This window comes from Odocoileus virginianus, chromosome 12, assembly GCF_023699985.2.
Source record: "Odocoileus virginianus isolate 20LAN1187 ecotype Illinois chromosome 12, Ovbor_1.2, whole genome shotgun sequence".
Taxonomy (NCBI): domain Eukaryota; kingdom Metazoa; phylum Chordata; class Mammalia; order Artiodactyla; family Cervidae; genus Odocoileus; species Odocoileus virginianus.
In genome coordinates this window covers 6,307,387-6,323,975 of record NC_069685.1, presented here as the reverse complement: position 1 = coordinate 6,323,975, position 16,589 = coordinate 6,307,387, and the positions used below count along the sequence as shown (strand labels likewise).

General features: G+C 39.5%; 1 protein-coding gene across 10 annotated transcripts in view; it reads right to left on the bottom strand.

Moving 5' to 3' along the window:
- The window catches only part of SH3D19 (SH3 domain containing 19), a 199,395-nt gene that overhangs the window by 102,056 nt on the left and 80,750 nt on the right, over window positions 1-16,589 (bottom strand). For 7 of the 10 annotated variants that reach the window (XM_070474759.1, XM_070474755.1, XM_070474756.1 and 4 more), the window contains exon 2: window positions 1,866-1,905. In XM_070474759.1, coding sequence (XP_070330860.1) covers window positions 1,866-1,905 — 40 coding nt within the window. Of the gene's footprint in view, window positions 1-1,865; window positions 1,906-1,988; window positions 2,242-3,663; window positions 3,755-16,589 lie in introns of those variants that run through there. The other 3 variants (XM_070474757.1, XM_020878196.2, XM_020878198.2) reach the window with 3 other exon arrangements.

Here is a 16,589-nt window from a genome sequence, read left to right as displayed (position 1 = left end):
ATTATCTCCTCACTCCACACCTACAAATCTCTGGAGTAGATCATAGGATTCTGCTTTTAAGTACCTCAAGTAATATCGACAAAGCCAGTCCTACACACACTTCAATTTGTCAAAGCCTTGTGGGCCCAGAATTGAATAGCATATCAAAAGTGTGGCCGAGAGCTATCACTTTTCTTATACTGGACATTCTAGGTCTTTCAGGATAATTAAATCAATGCTGATATTTTGGGGGGCGGTGGAGGCAACAACATGAAATTTTTGACTCTTAATGAATGAATTTATATATTTATTTTGTTCTTGTTGGCTATGCTGTGGAGTTTGAGGGATTTCAGTTCACTGACCAGGGACTGAACCTGGGCCATGACAGTGAAAGCCCAGAATCCTAACCCCTAGGCCACCAGGGAACTCCCCTCATGATGAATTTATGAAGAATTAAATCCTCAAGGTTTTTTCAAAAATATTGCTAAGTCACCTCTCCCCTATTGCTTCATGCTCCATTGATCTTTTAGCCATAGGGGTAAGGATTTACATTTGTTCCAATTAAAACTCATATTGCTTAATTCAATCAAACCTTCAGTATGTCAGGATCCTGATTTTATCATCCTAAGTATTTTTTACCCTTTCAACTTTATGTCACTCACAGTCAAGCATGCTGTCAAAGTCTTCTTACATTCTTTTTTTCTATTATTTTTTAAGTATTTAAAAAATCAATCTTACATATTTTTCTATGATTATGGCTATCTAACTGTACGTGTTTGTCAAAACTCATAGAATCATACACCAAAAAGAGTGAATTTTAATGTATGTGAATTATACTCCTCCCCCCAAAAAACACCTCACATCCCAAGTACTTAGTTGTATTTTCCTCCCAGATTAGATCTCAGTAACTTACTCTGATTGACAATCTCTGCAAAATGTACTGGAGCTTCCCTGGTGCTTCAGATGGTAAAGACTCTGTCTGCACTGCAGGAGATCTGGGTTCAACCCCTGGGTTGGGAAGATCCCCTGGAGAAGGAAATGGCAACCCACTCCAGTATTCTTGCCTGGAGAATTCCATGGACAGAGGAGTCTGGTGGGTTACAATCCAAGGGGTCTCAAAGAGTCAGACACGACTGAGCGACTAATAACACTATCACACTATCACAATATAAAATACAAAGAAAAAGTGATAAAATGTGGAATAAGGTGAAAATGATATTAAAAAGTTACAATCCTTCACAGAACTAGGTTAAAAAATCAAAAAAGATCTGTCATTCTTGCCTAGAGAGTGGAAGTTAGACAATTTTCCACATATAAGTTTGACAAGTGTTAGTTGCTCAGTTATGTCCAACTCCTTGTGATCCCAGGGACTGTAGTATAAATATATATATATATACTGATAAGCTCTACAAAGAATTAATTACATCAAATTTTTAGCAGTATACTGCCATTTCCAGTTGATGAAAGACATTTTTTTTTAATGATTTCTACTTTAAAAAATAATTTTTAAATTTCTATAAGCTCATGCTAGCTTTATACATAATTAGAAAAATAAAGCAGTACACATTTATAAAAATACCAATTAAAGAAAGTGGAGGGAAATAAACCACAAAAGAAAAGAAACAGGGATTAAAATAATTTTCTGTAAAAATATACCTGTCACTGACACAAATTCTCAAAATAAAACATGTCTTCCAGGTAGTCAATACTTTTTAAAGAATGTTTGTTCTGAGAATGAACAGTATTTCCCTTGTGAAGCCTGAGGGCCATGGAAGATTCAAATATACAGTGTTTCAAAAAGGCACACTTGCACTTCTTCCAAATAATATTTCCTAAAAGAGAAGCTATATACAGAGTTATTAAATACTATAACTATAAATTCATACCTTGAAGAACGATGCTCTGGTTTATTTCGTTCGTTTCGATCTGTAAAGAAAGAAGACAGTTACATTTTTAAAATGCTCTTTAGAAGTCTTAGAAAAGAAGTTCTCAAATACCAGCTGCCATACCATCAGATTTCACAAAGGACTGTTCAAAGGTTGCTGTGTCTTCCCCTACATAAGGCTCTCCTTCAGAGTTGAGAGGATTTGTCTGACAGAGGAGTTATGAAAGATACAAAGAAGGACAGGCATATAAAGTTTTTACGGTTTGTTAAAAATCATCTACTTAGAAAATATATCATTACATGTATTATTTCATTTTCAAAGATCTTTGCTGTTTTAAACACTTTGCTAAAATCAAAACAAGTTTAGCTAAGGAAAGAAAGTAAGGAAACTGAAAAGCCACAAATTACTCAGCTCAAAAAAATCATTCCATGAATCATGGTTGGCAAAAGTTTCTAACAGGATGGGGAGGGGAAAGAAATGAGCAGTCAGCTACATCTGCAAATACACTGAGACCAGTACAGCCTCCTCCTTAACTCTCTATCACCCAGAACTTTTCAGAAGTTGGATTTCCATGTTTCACAGAAAATTAGGTCTAAAGTGCTACAAGGCAGTGGTTCTCGACCAGGGGCGATTCTGCTCCTCCTCCCAAGGGGACACCTGGCAATGCCAGGAAATAGTCTGTGGTTGTCACAGTTCAGGAGGAAGGAGATACTGGCGTCTGGCCGGCAGAGACCAGGGATGCTACTAACCACTACAACAAAGAATAATCTCACCGAAAATGTCAACAGTGTTAAAATGGAGAAATCCTGCTACAGAATAAGAGGCCAAAGCCTAGCTGCTAGACGTTTTTAAAAGTGCCTCTACATACTACTCTAAATGTGCTTCATCAACCTGAAGACTATTATATATAAGAGAAAGAACCATAAAATCCACAGGTTGCCCTTTTTTTTTTTTTGACTAATGATTTTTCCTTCAGTACATGCATAAAAATAAATGAAGTAGCAAGATAGCAGTATTAATGAAAAACTAACAACAGAAAGCAATGGGTAAAAAAAAAAAGAAGAAAGTAAGCAACTGGTAAAACCACAATAAAGTCTTATAGAATGACTTTTAAAAATCCTATGCAAGATTATCAAAAGGTAGTTTTCTAAACTATCTTCTGAATTAACACTAACATGATATGATTTAGTGGCTAAACAAAGATTAGACTAGAATCCTTTCTTCCCCCCTTAATTTTACTGCTGATGCAGCAGCATAAAGACAACGAAAACATTCTCTAAAAGTTCTGAAGAAATTTTATGAGAAAATTATGAAAGAAAATGAATCAGATTTACAATAGTTAAATACAAATTCTTTCTGAATGGGTACTTAATAAAAAAGAAATGTCTTTTTAAATCAAGGAGTTAGCACACAGGAAGATACTGTCCTCTGAAATCCTGACAAGGAGAAAGACCCACAATAAAACATATTTGTTTAGCTAAGGCTCTCCCAAACACATGAGGTTAATATGCTTCTGGTTCCAATTTCTCTACACAGTGACTTAGTGTTACTGCCACTTTTAAAACTTTTAATTTAACTTAGTTTACCCCTCCTCTAAATAAAAATCTAGTTTTTCATTTGTTGAGTACTACAAAATTTAAAGTCAGGAATACAGCGCACATGTTAAATCATTTTTTACTGTTTCTCTTCAGCTTTTAGCCTGTTAGTTTTGCTAACAAAAGTAAAGCCTACTGTCTCAAAGTAAAGCCAGAAACTAGATGCACATCAGCTATCCTCATAACAAAGTAATAGCTCTTACCTGTAACTAAGATGAGCTAAGTGTGCCCGTAATACAATTTGCTGTGGCTGGTGTCTTAGTTTCATACAGCTCATTTAGGCACGTAATAGCGAATTCCCCTACAAATCTTCCTAGTCATACAACACACAGGAGGAGGGGAGAAACAGAGTCACGATGCATGTAAACAAGACTCAGCCTCCAAGGTTCCCCCCAGGGCCTGTTCCGATTGGCGGATGTGCTGTGATCAGTCTGCACAGCTGGAATGCAGCCGTTCAGGAAGCAAATGGCTCATAGCTCTCCTTCATTCTTGCTTAAAACAGGACATTCTACCAACATTCTAATACTTTCTGCTCTAAGAAAATACAAATACCTTCCCACTGTACTTCCCTGTGGAGAAGTAATTAAAATTGGAGACAATAACTTGATAATCTGTTGGATGACATTTTAAACGTTTCCTCCCAAATTCACTCTTAGTGTACACATGTTACATTTCCACATAAATATGCATACACAGTGCTTATAATACGTTACTCCTAAGACCCATATATTTGATAATTTGAGGGTAAGGGTAAATTATCCATTACTTAAAGTATTCCCCCATCTTGGCTCTTGGCAATGGAAAACAAATTAAGATTCATGTTCTTGGCTTAAGCTTTTTTCTTAAAATACACAAATAACTGGACTTCACATTTTTCCATAAGCCATCTTTTAGCTTGAAAACATATAAATATATACTGTGTGCATGTTGTGTGTCTGCATTTTAATATACTTATTTTAAGCAAAGTAATTCTCATGATAGCCGACACTATTGTGCAATTGTCAAGAAATACGTTAGTGTTAATGCTGAATTTCTGGCAAAATAATAAGTGGTTATTTTGATCCAAAAGCTGAGACTGAACAAAACAAAGCACTGAGGGTAGATTCAGAATCTGGATCTTGCCAATGATAATAAAACATTTGGATTAAAATTCCCTTAAGAAAAATGAGAACAGATCTATAGCAAACATGGACATTTCATCTTGACTACATACAGTACTTTAAGCATATGGTTTCTATTTATTTCAAATCAAGTATTCTTTGGCATATTCCCCCCAATTTTTCAGAGTTCTAAGTTTTAAATAATTATGAGAGAAAATACTTGCAAAGGCTTCCCAAATCTTTACATACTTAGATAATTTACTAGCCCAAAGCCTCACCATTTCCACAAAGAAAAGAGTTACGGAAAATAAGAATGGCCTTTTTCAATTATGGTTTTCTCAGGGTATATGCCCAGTAGTGGGATTGCTGGGTCATATGGTAGTTTTATTCCTAATTTTTAAAGAAATCTCCATATTGTTCTCCATAGTGGTTGCATCAATGTACATTTCCAACAACAGTGCAAGCGGGTTCCCTTCTCTCCACACCCTCTCCAGCTTTTATTGTTTGTAGTTTTTTTTTTTTTTTGAAGATAGCCATTCTGACCAGTGTGAGGTGATACCCCATTGTAGTTTTGATTTTCATTGGCAGAAGCCAACATAATATTACAAAGCAACTATCCTCAATTAAAAATAAATTCAAAAAAAGAATGGCCTAACTCTAAAATTTAGTTACCCAATGCTGCAAATTTCCTGTGGACAATGCACTAGCTCCAGGGACCCAGGCTGGCAGTATACTTTCAAGGTGAAAGTCAGCATGGCTGGATGGCTGTGTGAAAGTGTACAGCTTTGTAGGTTTAAGTCACTCACTCTTTCTCTCTCTCTCTCTCACACACACATACACGCCATGCAAGAGACAGAGAGAGACCTTAGACTTCCTGCTCCCACTCATCCACATCTCCTGGTTAATAAAGCTCATTGAGGAAATGGAAGAACACCCTGAAAGAACAACAAAGGCAGAACATAGGCAGAACTGGTGCAAAGGGTGTTCAAGACTCTGTATGTGTGGGTGTTACAGGGACAACTGAGGAGGCAGCGGGCAAGAAAGCAGAATCAGGACAGCGCTGGGAAGCTTCACGGGTCTGAGAGCTCCAGATGACCAAATCTTCCTGCCATGATGACTCCTGGTCCTAAGTAATCTGGACACTCAGGATCCCAATGTTTATATATTTATATGGTATACCATCATTGTAGAAATAGGCCCTTATACTGGCAGGGACAGCTTTTTGAAAATGGAGAGACAGATTCTACTACTGCTAATTATTCAGGGTGATTCTGAATCTAATAGTATAACACTTTGAAATGAATATAACAAAAATGCAGATGTCCTCTTTTGTTTTGATTAAAAGAAGAATGGCCAACTCAGAACTTAGTAGAATCTACTCTAAGAAATGTGGGATTTGAGAATCTGGCTCTAATCAATTAACTAGAGAGAAAAATCAAACCCCATTGGTTCAGGACTTATATTACTAGCTCAAGTGGGCAACAAAAGGTCCTAGGTCATTCTTTGAAATTTGTGGGAAGACTCAGTCCCCAGGAGTGAAAATACATCGACACACTCAAAACAGAGTAGGAATCTCTCCTGTATTTCATACTGGAGTGCTAATATCTCTCTTTAGAATGACTATTATCTGTGAAGGGATTCCACATCACACTTCCAAGCATTACTTACACATTCCAGCTTGGAAGTAAATATGAATACTTTATGTTATTTTAAAGAATGATCAATGACAGTCAGTATTAACTGAAAGATCTACATGTTCTGAAGAAGAATTCTTTACACCTTATCACAAACAGAATAAATTAAACACTGAACTCCTCCATGAGAAGAGAGAAGATACTCAGGGTTCACAAATCTTACTCTAATGACTCTTTAAGAGATGGCAAAACTGGTTCTCCTCAATAGTACATGGACGGAATTTTATATATCTCAGATGAGAGTTTCAGAGGCTTTCCTAAAATCTTTAAATGCCATTTCCTGAGAAAATGACAAATATGTTTACTAGGAATGAATCCAGGATTCATTATACAAATTACTGACACCAGCTAACACCTAGTCACCTCCTCTTTCTAATTAAAATTCCACACTTTGTTCAGGTGTACTTCCAAACTGATTTTTAGCCACTTTTGAGACTCCCACAGTGACTAATATCACTTCACTTTAGTACAGTTCAGTTGCTCAGTCCTGTCTGACTCTTTGAGACCGCATGGACTGCAGCACACCAGGCCTCCCTGTCCATCACCAACTCCCGGAGTTTACTCAAACTCAGGTCCATTGAGTCAGTGATGCCATCCAATCATCTCATCCTCTGTCGTCCCCTTCTCATCCTGCCTTCAATCTTTCCCATAATCAGGGTCTTTTCAAATGAGTCAGTTCTTCACATCAGGTGGCCAAAGTATTGGAGTTTTAGCTTCAACATCAGTCCTTCCAATGAACACCCAGGACTGATTTCCTTTAGGACAGACTGGTTGGATCTCCTTGCAGCCCAAGGGACTCTCAAGAGTCTTTTCCAACACCACAGTTCAAAAGCATCAATTCTTCAATGCTCAGCTTACTTTATAGTTCAAATGTCACATCCATACATTATTACTGGAAAAAGCACAGCTTTGACTAGATGGACCTTTGTTGGCAAAGTAATGTCTCTGCTTTTTAATATGCTGTCTAGATTGGTCATAACTTTTCTTCCAAGGAGCAAGTGTCTTTTAATTTCATGGCTGCAGTCACCATCTGCAGTGATTTTGGAGCCCCCCAAAATAGTCTGTCACCGTTTCCACTGTTTCCCCATCTATTTACGATGAAGTGACGGGACCGGATGCCATGATCTTAGTTTTCTGAATTTTGAGCTTTAAGCCAACTTTTTCACTCTCCTCTTTCACTTTCATCAAGAGGCTCTATAGTTCTTCTTCACTTTCTGCCATAAGAGTGGTGTCATCTGCATATCTGAGGTTATTGATATATTTCTCCCAGCAATCTTGTTTTCAGCTTGTGCTTCATCCAGCCCAGTGTTTCTCATGATGTACTCTGCATAGAAGTTAAATAAGCAGGCTGACAGTATACAGCCTTGACATACTCCTTTCCTGATTTGGAACCAGTCTGTTGTTCCATGTCCAGTTCTAACTGTTGCTTCCTGACCTGCATACAGATTTCTCAAGAGGCAGGTCAGGTGGTCTGGTATTCCCATCTCTTTCAGAATTTTCCACAGTTGTTGTGGTCCACACAGTCAAAGACTTTGGCATAGTCAATAAAGCAGAAATAGATGTTTTTCTGGAACTCTCTTGCTTTTTTGATAATCTAACAGATGTTGGCAATTTGATCTCTGGTTCCTCTGCCTTTTCTAAAAGCAGCTTGAATATCTGGAAGTTCACGATTCATGTACTGCTGAAGCCTGGCTTGGAGAATTTTGAGCATTACTTTGTTAGCATGTGAGATGAGTGCAATTGTGAGCATTCTTTGCACTAGAATAGTAGTTTGAGCAATCTTTGGCATTGCCTTTCTCTGGGATTGGAAGGAAAACTGACTTTTTCCAGTCCTGTGGCCACTGCTGAGTTTTCAAATTTGCTGGCATATTGAGTGTAGCACTTTCACAGCATTGTCTTTTAGGATTTGAAATAGCTCAACTGGAATTCCATCACCTCCACTAGCTTTGCTCATAGTGATGCTTCCTAAGGCCCACTTCACTTCACATGCCAGGATGTGTGGCTCTACCTGAGTGATCACACCGTTGTGATTATCTGGGTCATGAAGATCTTTTTTTTTTGTACAGTTCTTCTCTGCATTCTTGCCATGTCTTCTTAATATCTTCTGCTTATTTTAGGTCCATACTATTTGGCCCATCTTTGCATGAAATGTTTCCTTGGTATCTCTAATTTTCTTGAAAAGATCTCTAGTCTTTCCCATTCTATTGTTTTCCTCTATTTCTTTGCACTGATTGTTGACAAAGCCTTTCTTACCTCTTCGTGCTATTCTTTGGAACTCTGCATTCAAATGAGTATATCTTTCCTTTTCTCCTTTGCCTTTTGCTTCTCTCCTATTCACTGCTATTTGTAAGTGACTAGTATATTGTTCTTTTAAGTGGTAAACTTTCAATACATATACTGGGTTGGCCAAAAAAGTTGGTTTGTATTTTTCTGTAACAGCTTATGAAAAACCCGAATGAGCTTTTTGGCCAACACAATATATCTGTTGTTGTTGAACTTAAGAAAGTTACTACTCTCTTAATCCAAGGAATGAAAGACTTCTGTGAGTGATGTTTACACAGCACTGCCCATGCTTCTGTGGGTAAGTGGAAAAGTCTGATTGACAGCACTGCCAATACTGACGCCTTTCATTAATTCTAATTATTAAATGCCTCAGCTCATGCAAAGGCAGCACATTAATCACAGGGAGGGGGAATCAGAGACAGAAGGTAAGTTTTGTCAACATACAAGCTAAGCTTCAGTAAAGAAGCAGACCGCCTCTGGAATCTGTTTTCTCCTTCCCATGCCCACTGCTTTTGCCTGCATTTCAGGTTATGATCAGCACTTGTCTGGATGGTGATGTCTTGACTCAATTTTTGGTTCCTGTCTCATCCTCTCCAATTCAGCTGTATTGCTTGGCCAGATAAATCCATGCCTCAGAAAAATTACAAATCACTGTGTGCCCTAGATCTGAGAGAATTCTATGAGGTAATGACAGATGCATCCTTAGAACTTTGCCTGTGCATTCTGAGCACTCAGTAAATGTCAGCTGCCATCTAGGGTTAAAAGGACAGTTATTAACTAGAAGTAGTTACTAGTACTATTAACAGATAGCTGACTAGTAAGGAGCAGCTGCTGCGCTTTGTGGGAGCAGCCGTGAAGAGATATCCCATGTCCAAGGTAAGAGAAACCTAGTAAGATGGTAGGCACTGAGAAAGGGCATCAGAAGGCAGACAGACTGAAACCACAATCACAGAAAACTAACCAACCTAAACATATGGACCACAGCCTTGTCAATGAAACTAAGCCATGCTGTGTAGGGCCACCCAAAATGGACAGGTCATGGTGGAGAGTTCTGACAAAATGTGGTCCACTGGAGAAGGGAATGACAAACCACTTCAGTATTCTTCCCTTGAGAACCCCATGAACAGTATGAAAACGCAAAAAGGTAGAACACTGAAAGATGAGCTCCCCAGGTCGGTAGAATAACTTCAGAAAGAATGAAGAGATGGAGACAAAGCAAAAACAACACCCAGTTGTGGATGTGACTGGTGATGAAAGCAAGGTCTGATGCTGTAAAAAGCAATAGTGCATAGGAAACTGGAATTTTAGGTCCATGAATCAAGGCAAATTGGAAGTGGTCAAACAGGAGATGGCAAGAGTGAACGGTGACATTTAAGGAATCAGTGAACTAAAATGGACTGGAATGGGTTAATTTAACTCAGATTATATCTACTACTGTGTGCTAGAATCCCTTAGAAGAAATGGAGTAGTCATCATAGTCAACAAGAGTCTGAAATGCAGTACTTGGATGTACTCTCAAAAATGATAGAATGATCTCTCTTCATTTCCAAGGCAAACCATTCAATATCACGGTAACCCAAGTCTATGCCCCGACCACTAATGCTGTAGAAGCTGAAGTTGAAGGGTTCTATGAAGACTTACAAGACCTTCTAGAACTAACACCCAAAAAAGATGTCCTTTTCATTATAGGGGACTGGAATGCAAAAGCAGGAAGTTAAGAAACAGCTGGAGTAACAGGCAAATTTGGCCTGGGAGTACCGAATGAAGCAGGGCAATAGAGTTTTGCCAAGAGAACACACTGGTCATAGCAAACACCCTCTTCCAACAACAGAATAGAAGACTCTACACATGGACATCACCAGATGGCCAACACCGAAATCAGATTGATTATATTCTTTGCAGCCAAAGATGGAGAAGCTCTATACAGTCAGGAAAAACAAGACTGGGAGCTGACTGTGGCTCAGATCATGAACTCCTTATTGTCAAATTCAGACTGAAATTGAAGAAAGTAGGGAAAACCACTGGACCATTCAGGTATGACCTAATCAAATCCCTTACGATTATACAGTGGAAGTGAGAAATAGATTTAAGGGATTAGATCTGATAGACCGAGTGCCTAATGAACTATGAACAGAGGTTCGTGACATTGTACAGGAGACAGGGATCAAGACCATCCCCAAGAAAAAGAAATGCAAAACAGCAAAATGGCTGTCTGAGGAGGCCTTACAAATAGCTGTTAAAAAAAAAGAGAAGCCAAAAGCAAAGGAGAAAAGGAAAGATATGCCCATTTGAATGCAGAGTTCCAAAGAATAGCAAGGAGAGATAAGAAAGCCTTCCTCAGTGATCAATGCAAAGAAATAAAGGAAAACAATAGAATGGGAAAGACTAGAGATCTCCTCAAGAAAATTAGGGATACCAAGGGAACATTTCTTGCAAAGATGGGCTTAATAAAGGACAGAAATGGTATGGACCTAACAGAAGCAGAAGATATTTGAAGAGGTGGCAAGAGTACATAGAAGAACTGTACAAAAAGATCTTCATGACCCAGATAATCATAATGGTGTGACCACTCACCTAGAGCCAGAGATTCTGGAATTTGAGTCAAGTGGGCCTTAGAAAGCATCACTAGGAACAAAGCTAGTGGAGGTGATGGAATTCCAATTGAGCTATTTCAAATCCTAAAAGATGATGCTGTGAAAGTGTTACACTCAATATGTCAGCAAATTTGGAAAACTCAGCAGTGGTCACAGGACTAGAAAAGATCAGTTTTCCTTCTAATCCCAAAGAAAGGCAATGCCAAGGAATGTTCAAACTACCACACAATTGCACTCACCTCACACGCTAGCAAAGTAATGCTCAAAATTCTCAAGCCAGGCTTCAGCAATACGTGAATCGTGAACTTCCAGATGTTCAAGCTGGATTTAGAAAAGGCAGAGGAACCAGAGATCAAATTGCCAACATCTGCCGGATCATAGAAAAAGCAATAGAGTTCTAGAAAAATATCTATTTCTACTTTATTGGCTACACCAAAGCCTTTGACTGTGTGGACCACAACAACTGTGGAAAATTCTTAAAGAGATGGGAATACCAGACCACCTGACCTGCCTCTTGAGAAATCTGTATGCAGGTCAGGAAGCAACAGTTAGAACTGGACATGGAACAACAGACTGGTTCCAAATCAGGAAAGGAGTATGTCAAGGCTGTATACTGTCAGCCTGCTTATTTAACTTCTATGCAGAGTACATCATGAGAAACACTGGGCTGAAGGAAGCACAAGCTGTAATCAAGATTGCTGGGAGAAATATCAATAACCTCAGAAATGCAGATGACTCCACCCTATGGCAGAAAGTGAAGAACTATAGAGCCTCTTGATGAAAGTGAAAGAGGAGAGTGAAAAAGTTGGCTTAAAGCTCAACATTCAGAAAAGTAAGATCATGGCATCTGGTCCCATCACTTCATGGCAGATAGATGGGGAAACAGTGGAAACAGTGACAGACTTTATTTTTTGAGCTCCAAATACACTGCAGATGGTGATTGCAGCCATGAAATTAAAAGACACTTGCTCCTTGGAAGGAAAGTCATGACCAACCTAGACAGCATATTAAAAAGCAGAGACATTACTTTGTCAACAAAGGTCCATCTAGTCAAGGCTATAGGCTTTCCAGTAGTCATGTATGGATGTGAGAGTTGGACTATAAAGAAAGCTGAGCACTGAAGAATTGATGCTTTTGAACTGTGGTGTTGGAGAAGACTCTTGAGAGACCCTTGGACTACAAGGAGATCCAACCAGTCTGTCCTAAAGGAGATCAGTCCTGGGTGTTCATTGGAAGATCTGATGTTGAAGCTGAAACTCCAGTACTTTGGCCACCTGATGGGAAGAGCTGACTCATTGGAAAAGACCCTGATGCTGGTAAAGATTGAAGGCAGGATGAGAAGGGGATGACAGATGATGAGATAGTTGGATGGCATCACCAACTCAATGGACCTGAGTTTGAGTAAACTCCGGGAGTTGACCATGGACAGGGAGGCCTGGCGTGCTCTGGTCCATGGAGTCGCGAAGAGTCGGAGATGACTGAGCGACTGAACTGAACTGAGTGACTGGTACCGAACATTAGTGATTACATAAGTTACCTAACCTCTCTAACCCTCAGTTTTCTCATCTACGCATGGGAACAAATTTTATCTTTATAGAGCTTTGTGCAGATAAATGAACTAAAAGGTATAAGGAGCTTAGCTCAGTATCTGGAACACAAACTCGATGACTCTAATCCTGTTATGACCATTCTTACTGTCTTCCATGCCTGGTTCAAGAACTACCTTCTTCATGAAACCACCCTTGACTCTTCTTTCTCTTCAGCATCCTTGTATTAGTTTCCTATCACTGATGCTGAAGCTGAAGCTACAATACTTTGGCCACCTGATGTGAAGGGTCGACTCATTAGAAAAGACCCTGATGCTGATAAAGACTGAACGCAGGAGGAGAAGGGGATGACAGACAATGAGATAGTTGGATGGCATCACTGACTCAATGCACATGAGTTTGAGCAAGCTCTGGGAGATGGAGAAGGGCAGAGAGAAGCCAGGCATGCTGCAGTTCATGGGGCCGCAAAGATTTGGAGACGACTGAGCGGCCAAGCAACAACAAGAACAATCACTGCTGTAAGAAATTAACTTAAAACTTGGTGGCTTAAAACAACAAAGATGTATTTATTATCTTACAGAAAGTTATAATAGGTTTCACTAGGCTAAAATTAAGGTGTGTGCATGGCTATATTCCGTCTGGAGTTTCTAGGGGAGTGTCAGTTTCCCTGCCCTTTTCAACTTCTTAGGGTCACCTGCATTCCCTGGGCTTGTGGTCCCTTCCTCCAACAATGTAGCATCTTTAAATCTCTGACTTCTTCTGTCTCCCTTTTCCAATGTACAGATTCCTTATTATTGATTACACTGGGCCTGCTGGGATAATCCAAAATAACGTTACCTCAGGATCAGTGGATAAGCAAAATTGTTCTTCTTTGCCATGCGATATAACACAGTCACAGGTTTTGGGGATTAGACCATGACATCTTCAAGGGGGGAGCATCATTCTGCCTAATACATCCTATCAGAACTCTTATACAAGCTCTACCATTCACTTGACATTGAGCAATACCAAATAATGCTGTATTTAGTATCAGGCATGTTTCTACCACTTTTCAGTGCGGATGATGAAAATAGGACTCAGACTCTGCTTCACAGTCACCCTCTGCAAATGTCTGTTGATAATGGTAACATCCAAAGCCCTCTCAATCCCTTCCGCCTGCATCCTTCAGGCTATAGTTGGCTCCTTGATATATCTGACATTGCTAAAAAAAAAAAAATGGGTCTCCTTAAAATTCCCATTTTAAATTCCCAGGTGGCGCTAGTGGTAAAGAATCTGCCTGCCAATGCAGGAGATGTAAGAGAAGTGGGTTAGATCCGTGGGTTGGGAAAACACCCTGGAGAAGGAAATGGCAACCCACTCCACTATTCTTGCCGGGAAAAGTCCATGGGCAGAGGAACCTGGTGGGCTATAGACCGTGGGGTCACAAAGAGTCAGACACGACTGAGCACACACACAGAAGTCCCATAATTTTTACACCCTAGTGGTTTGAGCCATCTCTGCACTAAAATGACCCACATTTGGTCTATTCTCTTGTCTCAAAGGAGCTCTCACCAAACCAAACTCCACACAGAAGATGAAAACCTACACAGCACATTTGAACTGGAAGAAGAATCAGCTATTTGATAACAGGCTGCTACTTCTTTTTAATAATTCTTCCTTCAAATAGTTCAACAATTTTGATTGTTGAGCGCAACTCACTACTTTTTCTGATTTTTATGTCCGTTTCAGAGGTGAAAATTGGAGCCACCATCCACACTGCCCCTTTTCACCGCAAAGTGAATTCGGCAGAAACGTTAGGAAGATGGGCATTTCATCAGTGCCACTGAGGGCCTGGGAGGAAGGCGACGAGGGGAGCAGACGGAAGCAGGCTTCACAGCAGGCTGTCCTCAACCCTCACTGCTGCTCCCACCGCAAGCTCCCTACTGAGTCTCTTAGTAATTACTTTCATAACTCTTCTTGTTACACAATCTCACTTTTTTCAGCAAGTGAAACTTGTGATTTAAGAAGGGATAAAGAGACCTTTTAGTTAAGTATAAATCTCTATTTCCCCTACTGCCAAATTAAAAATATTAGACCCATATTTAAAATACTAGGGGCAATCCTATGGGCTTTTCTAAAGGAGGTGTAAATTTTACCTGGAATAAGATATGCTTCAAGAAAGGTAACCTGAGGAAGTGACCCAATAACAGGGATTGCTTTCAGTATTTCCCAATTTATTAATATAAAAACCTCTAGGGTAGTTACAAAGCATATTAGTACCTCAAAGGCTCTAAAAAATCTTCAATTAACATTTTTGTTTACCTTTGTTTAACTAGCATTTCCCAAACTAATTTAAGGGTGAAGCGCTTCTTACAAAATCAGACTTGATATCTGGTGCCTTAGTATGACCAGTGCTATCTCATTATCACCACGCCCTCCTCTGGGAACCCAAGGTTCCTTTACAAAGTTAGTATTTGCAGCTCTGTGTCCAGCGCCACGTTTGACATGTGGGTGGCACTTCTCTAACGAACTGAACTCCAGCTGGGATAGGGCCAGCACGGTACGCAAACAGGTCAAACCCTGATCTTTGAAGATTATATTAAATGTGTCCTTTCTTTAACCCCATCACTTATTTATCTTTGACTTTGCATTGTTTGGGTTAATTTGTGCATTTTAGGATTAAAGGTTCCACAAAAAGAGGTGAGTGCATGTAGTGCCTCTGGGTCTCTACTAATGGGTGGCAGCCAAGATGGGAAATCAGCTGCTATTTCACAATGACAACCGAGAGAGAGGTTAAGAGCACTCTAGATCAGATGGGCCTTGTTTTGAGTTCTTGCTCCACTGTTTATGACCTGAATGACCTTAGGAAGGTAGCAGCCTTTGTAAGTCTCAGCATCCACGTCTGTAAAAGGTGGGAAAATCACCAGAGTAGCACGCATCTCATCATACTGAATGAGGATTAAATGAAGAGGTGCATATTAAGGATGGTGTGGTGGCTGAACACGATAAATGCTCAATAAATGTTCACTACTATGATGATAATATGAGGGATACACAATATTCACAGAGTTCATAATACTGTGGGTAGAATTATCCAAAAGGTAATCAGCCTTTGTCCAATATGGATTATTTTAATTCTGTAGGATTTTTTGCTGGCCTATTACTGGTCAAGAGGGCAGGAATGTACTAATAAATAATTTCCAAGTCTTCCCTCATCCAGCAGCTCCAGTCTCTTTCCCCTTCCCCTTCTTTTGAACCAAGGGCTACTATGAAAAATTAATAAATATGATTTTCACTTTTTTTCATTTTCCCATTGCAGCCTCTGACAGAAGTGATAAATAAGCCCTAAATGCAAGCAGCAGAAGGGAGAGAAAGAACTAAAAGGCAGACAGAGGTAGTTCCTTCAAGATGAAAACCTGTGCCCACCAAGGATCACCACCCCTCCCATCCTTCCATCTTTTCCGGTTAAAGTTCATTCTGAGGGTGTTAAGCCCTCAAAGTCATTTTCTGAGACTCAAGAATTCTAATATGAATTTCCTGAGGAGTATGAATGAGTGATATAAAGAAAGAAACTAAATAGATTAAATACAGATGCTGTATCTGTTTCTGAAATTATTGAAATCTGCTTCCATATTTTAGGATGTTATGGATTTCTTTCACAAGCATCCAGAAAACAAAGATTAAATGTGTTATTTCAAGTTATCAAAGGATAGGTAACATCTCTAACCATAGGTTGCCTTTTCAGCTATTAGGGTAAAAATAAAGATGATTTTTCCCCCCTTTAAGGACTGCTGCTGCTGCTGCTAAGTCACTTCAGTCGTGTCTGACTCTGTGCGACCCCATAGACGGCAGCCCACCAGGCTCCCCCGTCCCTGGGATTCTCCAGGCAAGAATGCTGGAGTGGGTTGCCATTTCCTTTCTCAATGCATGAA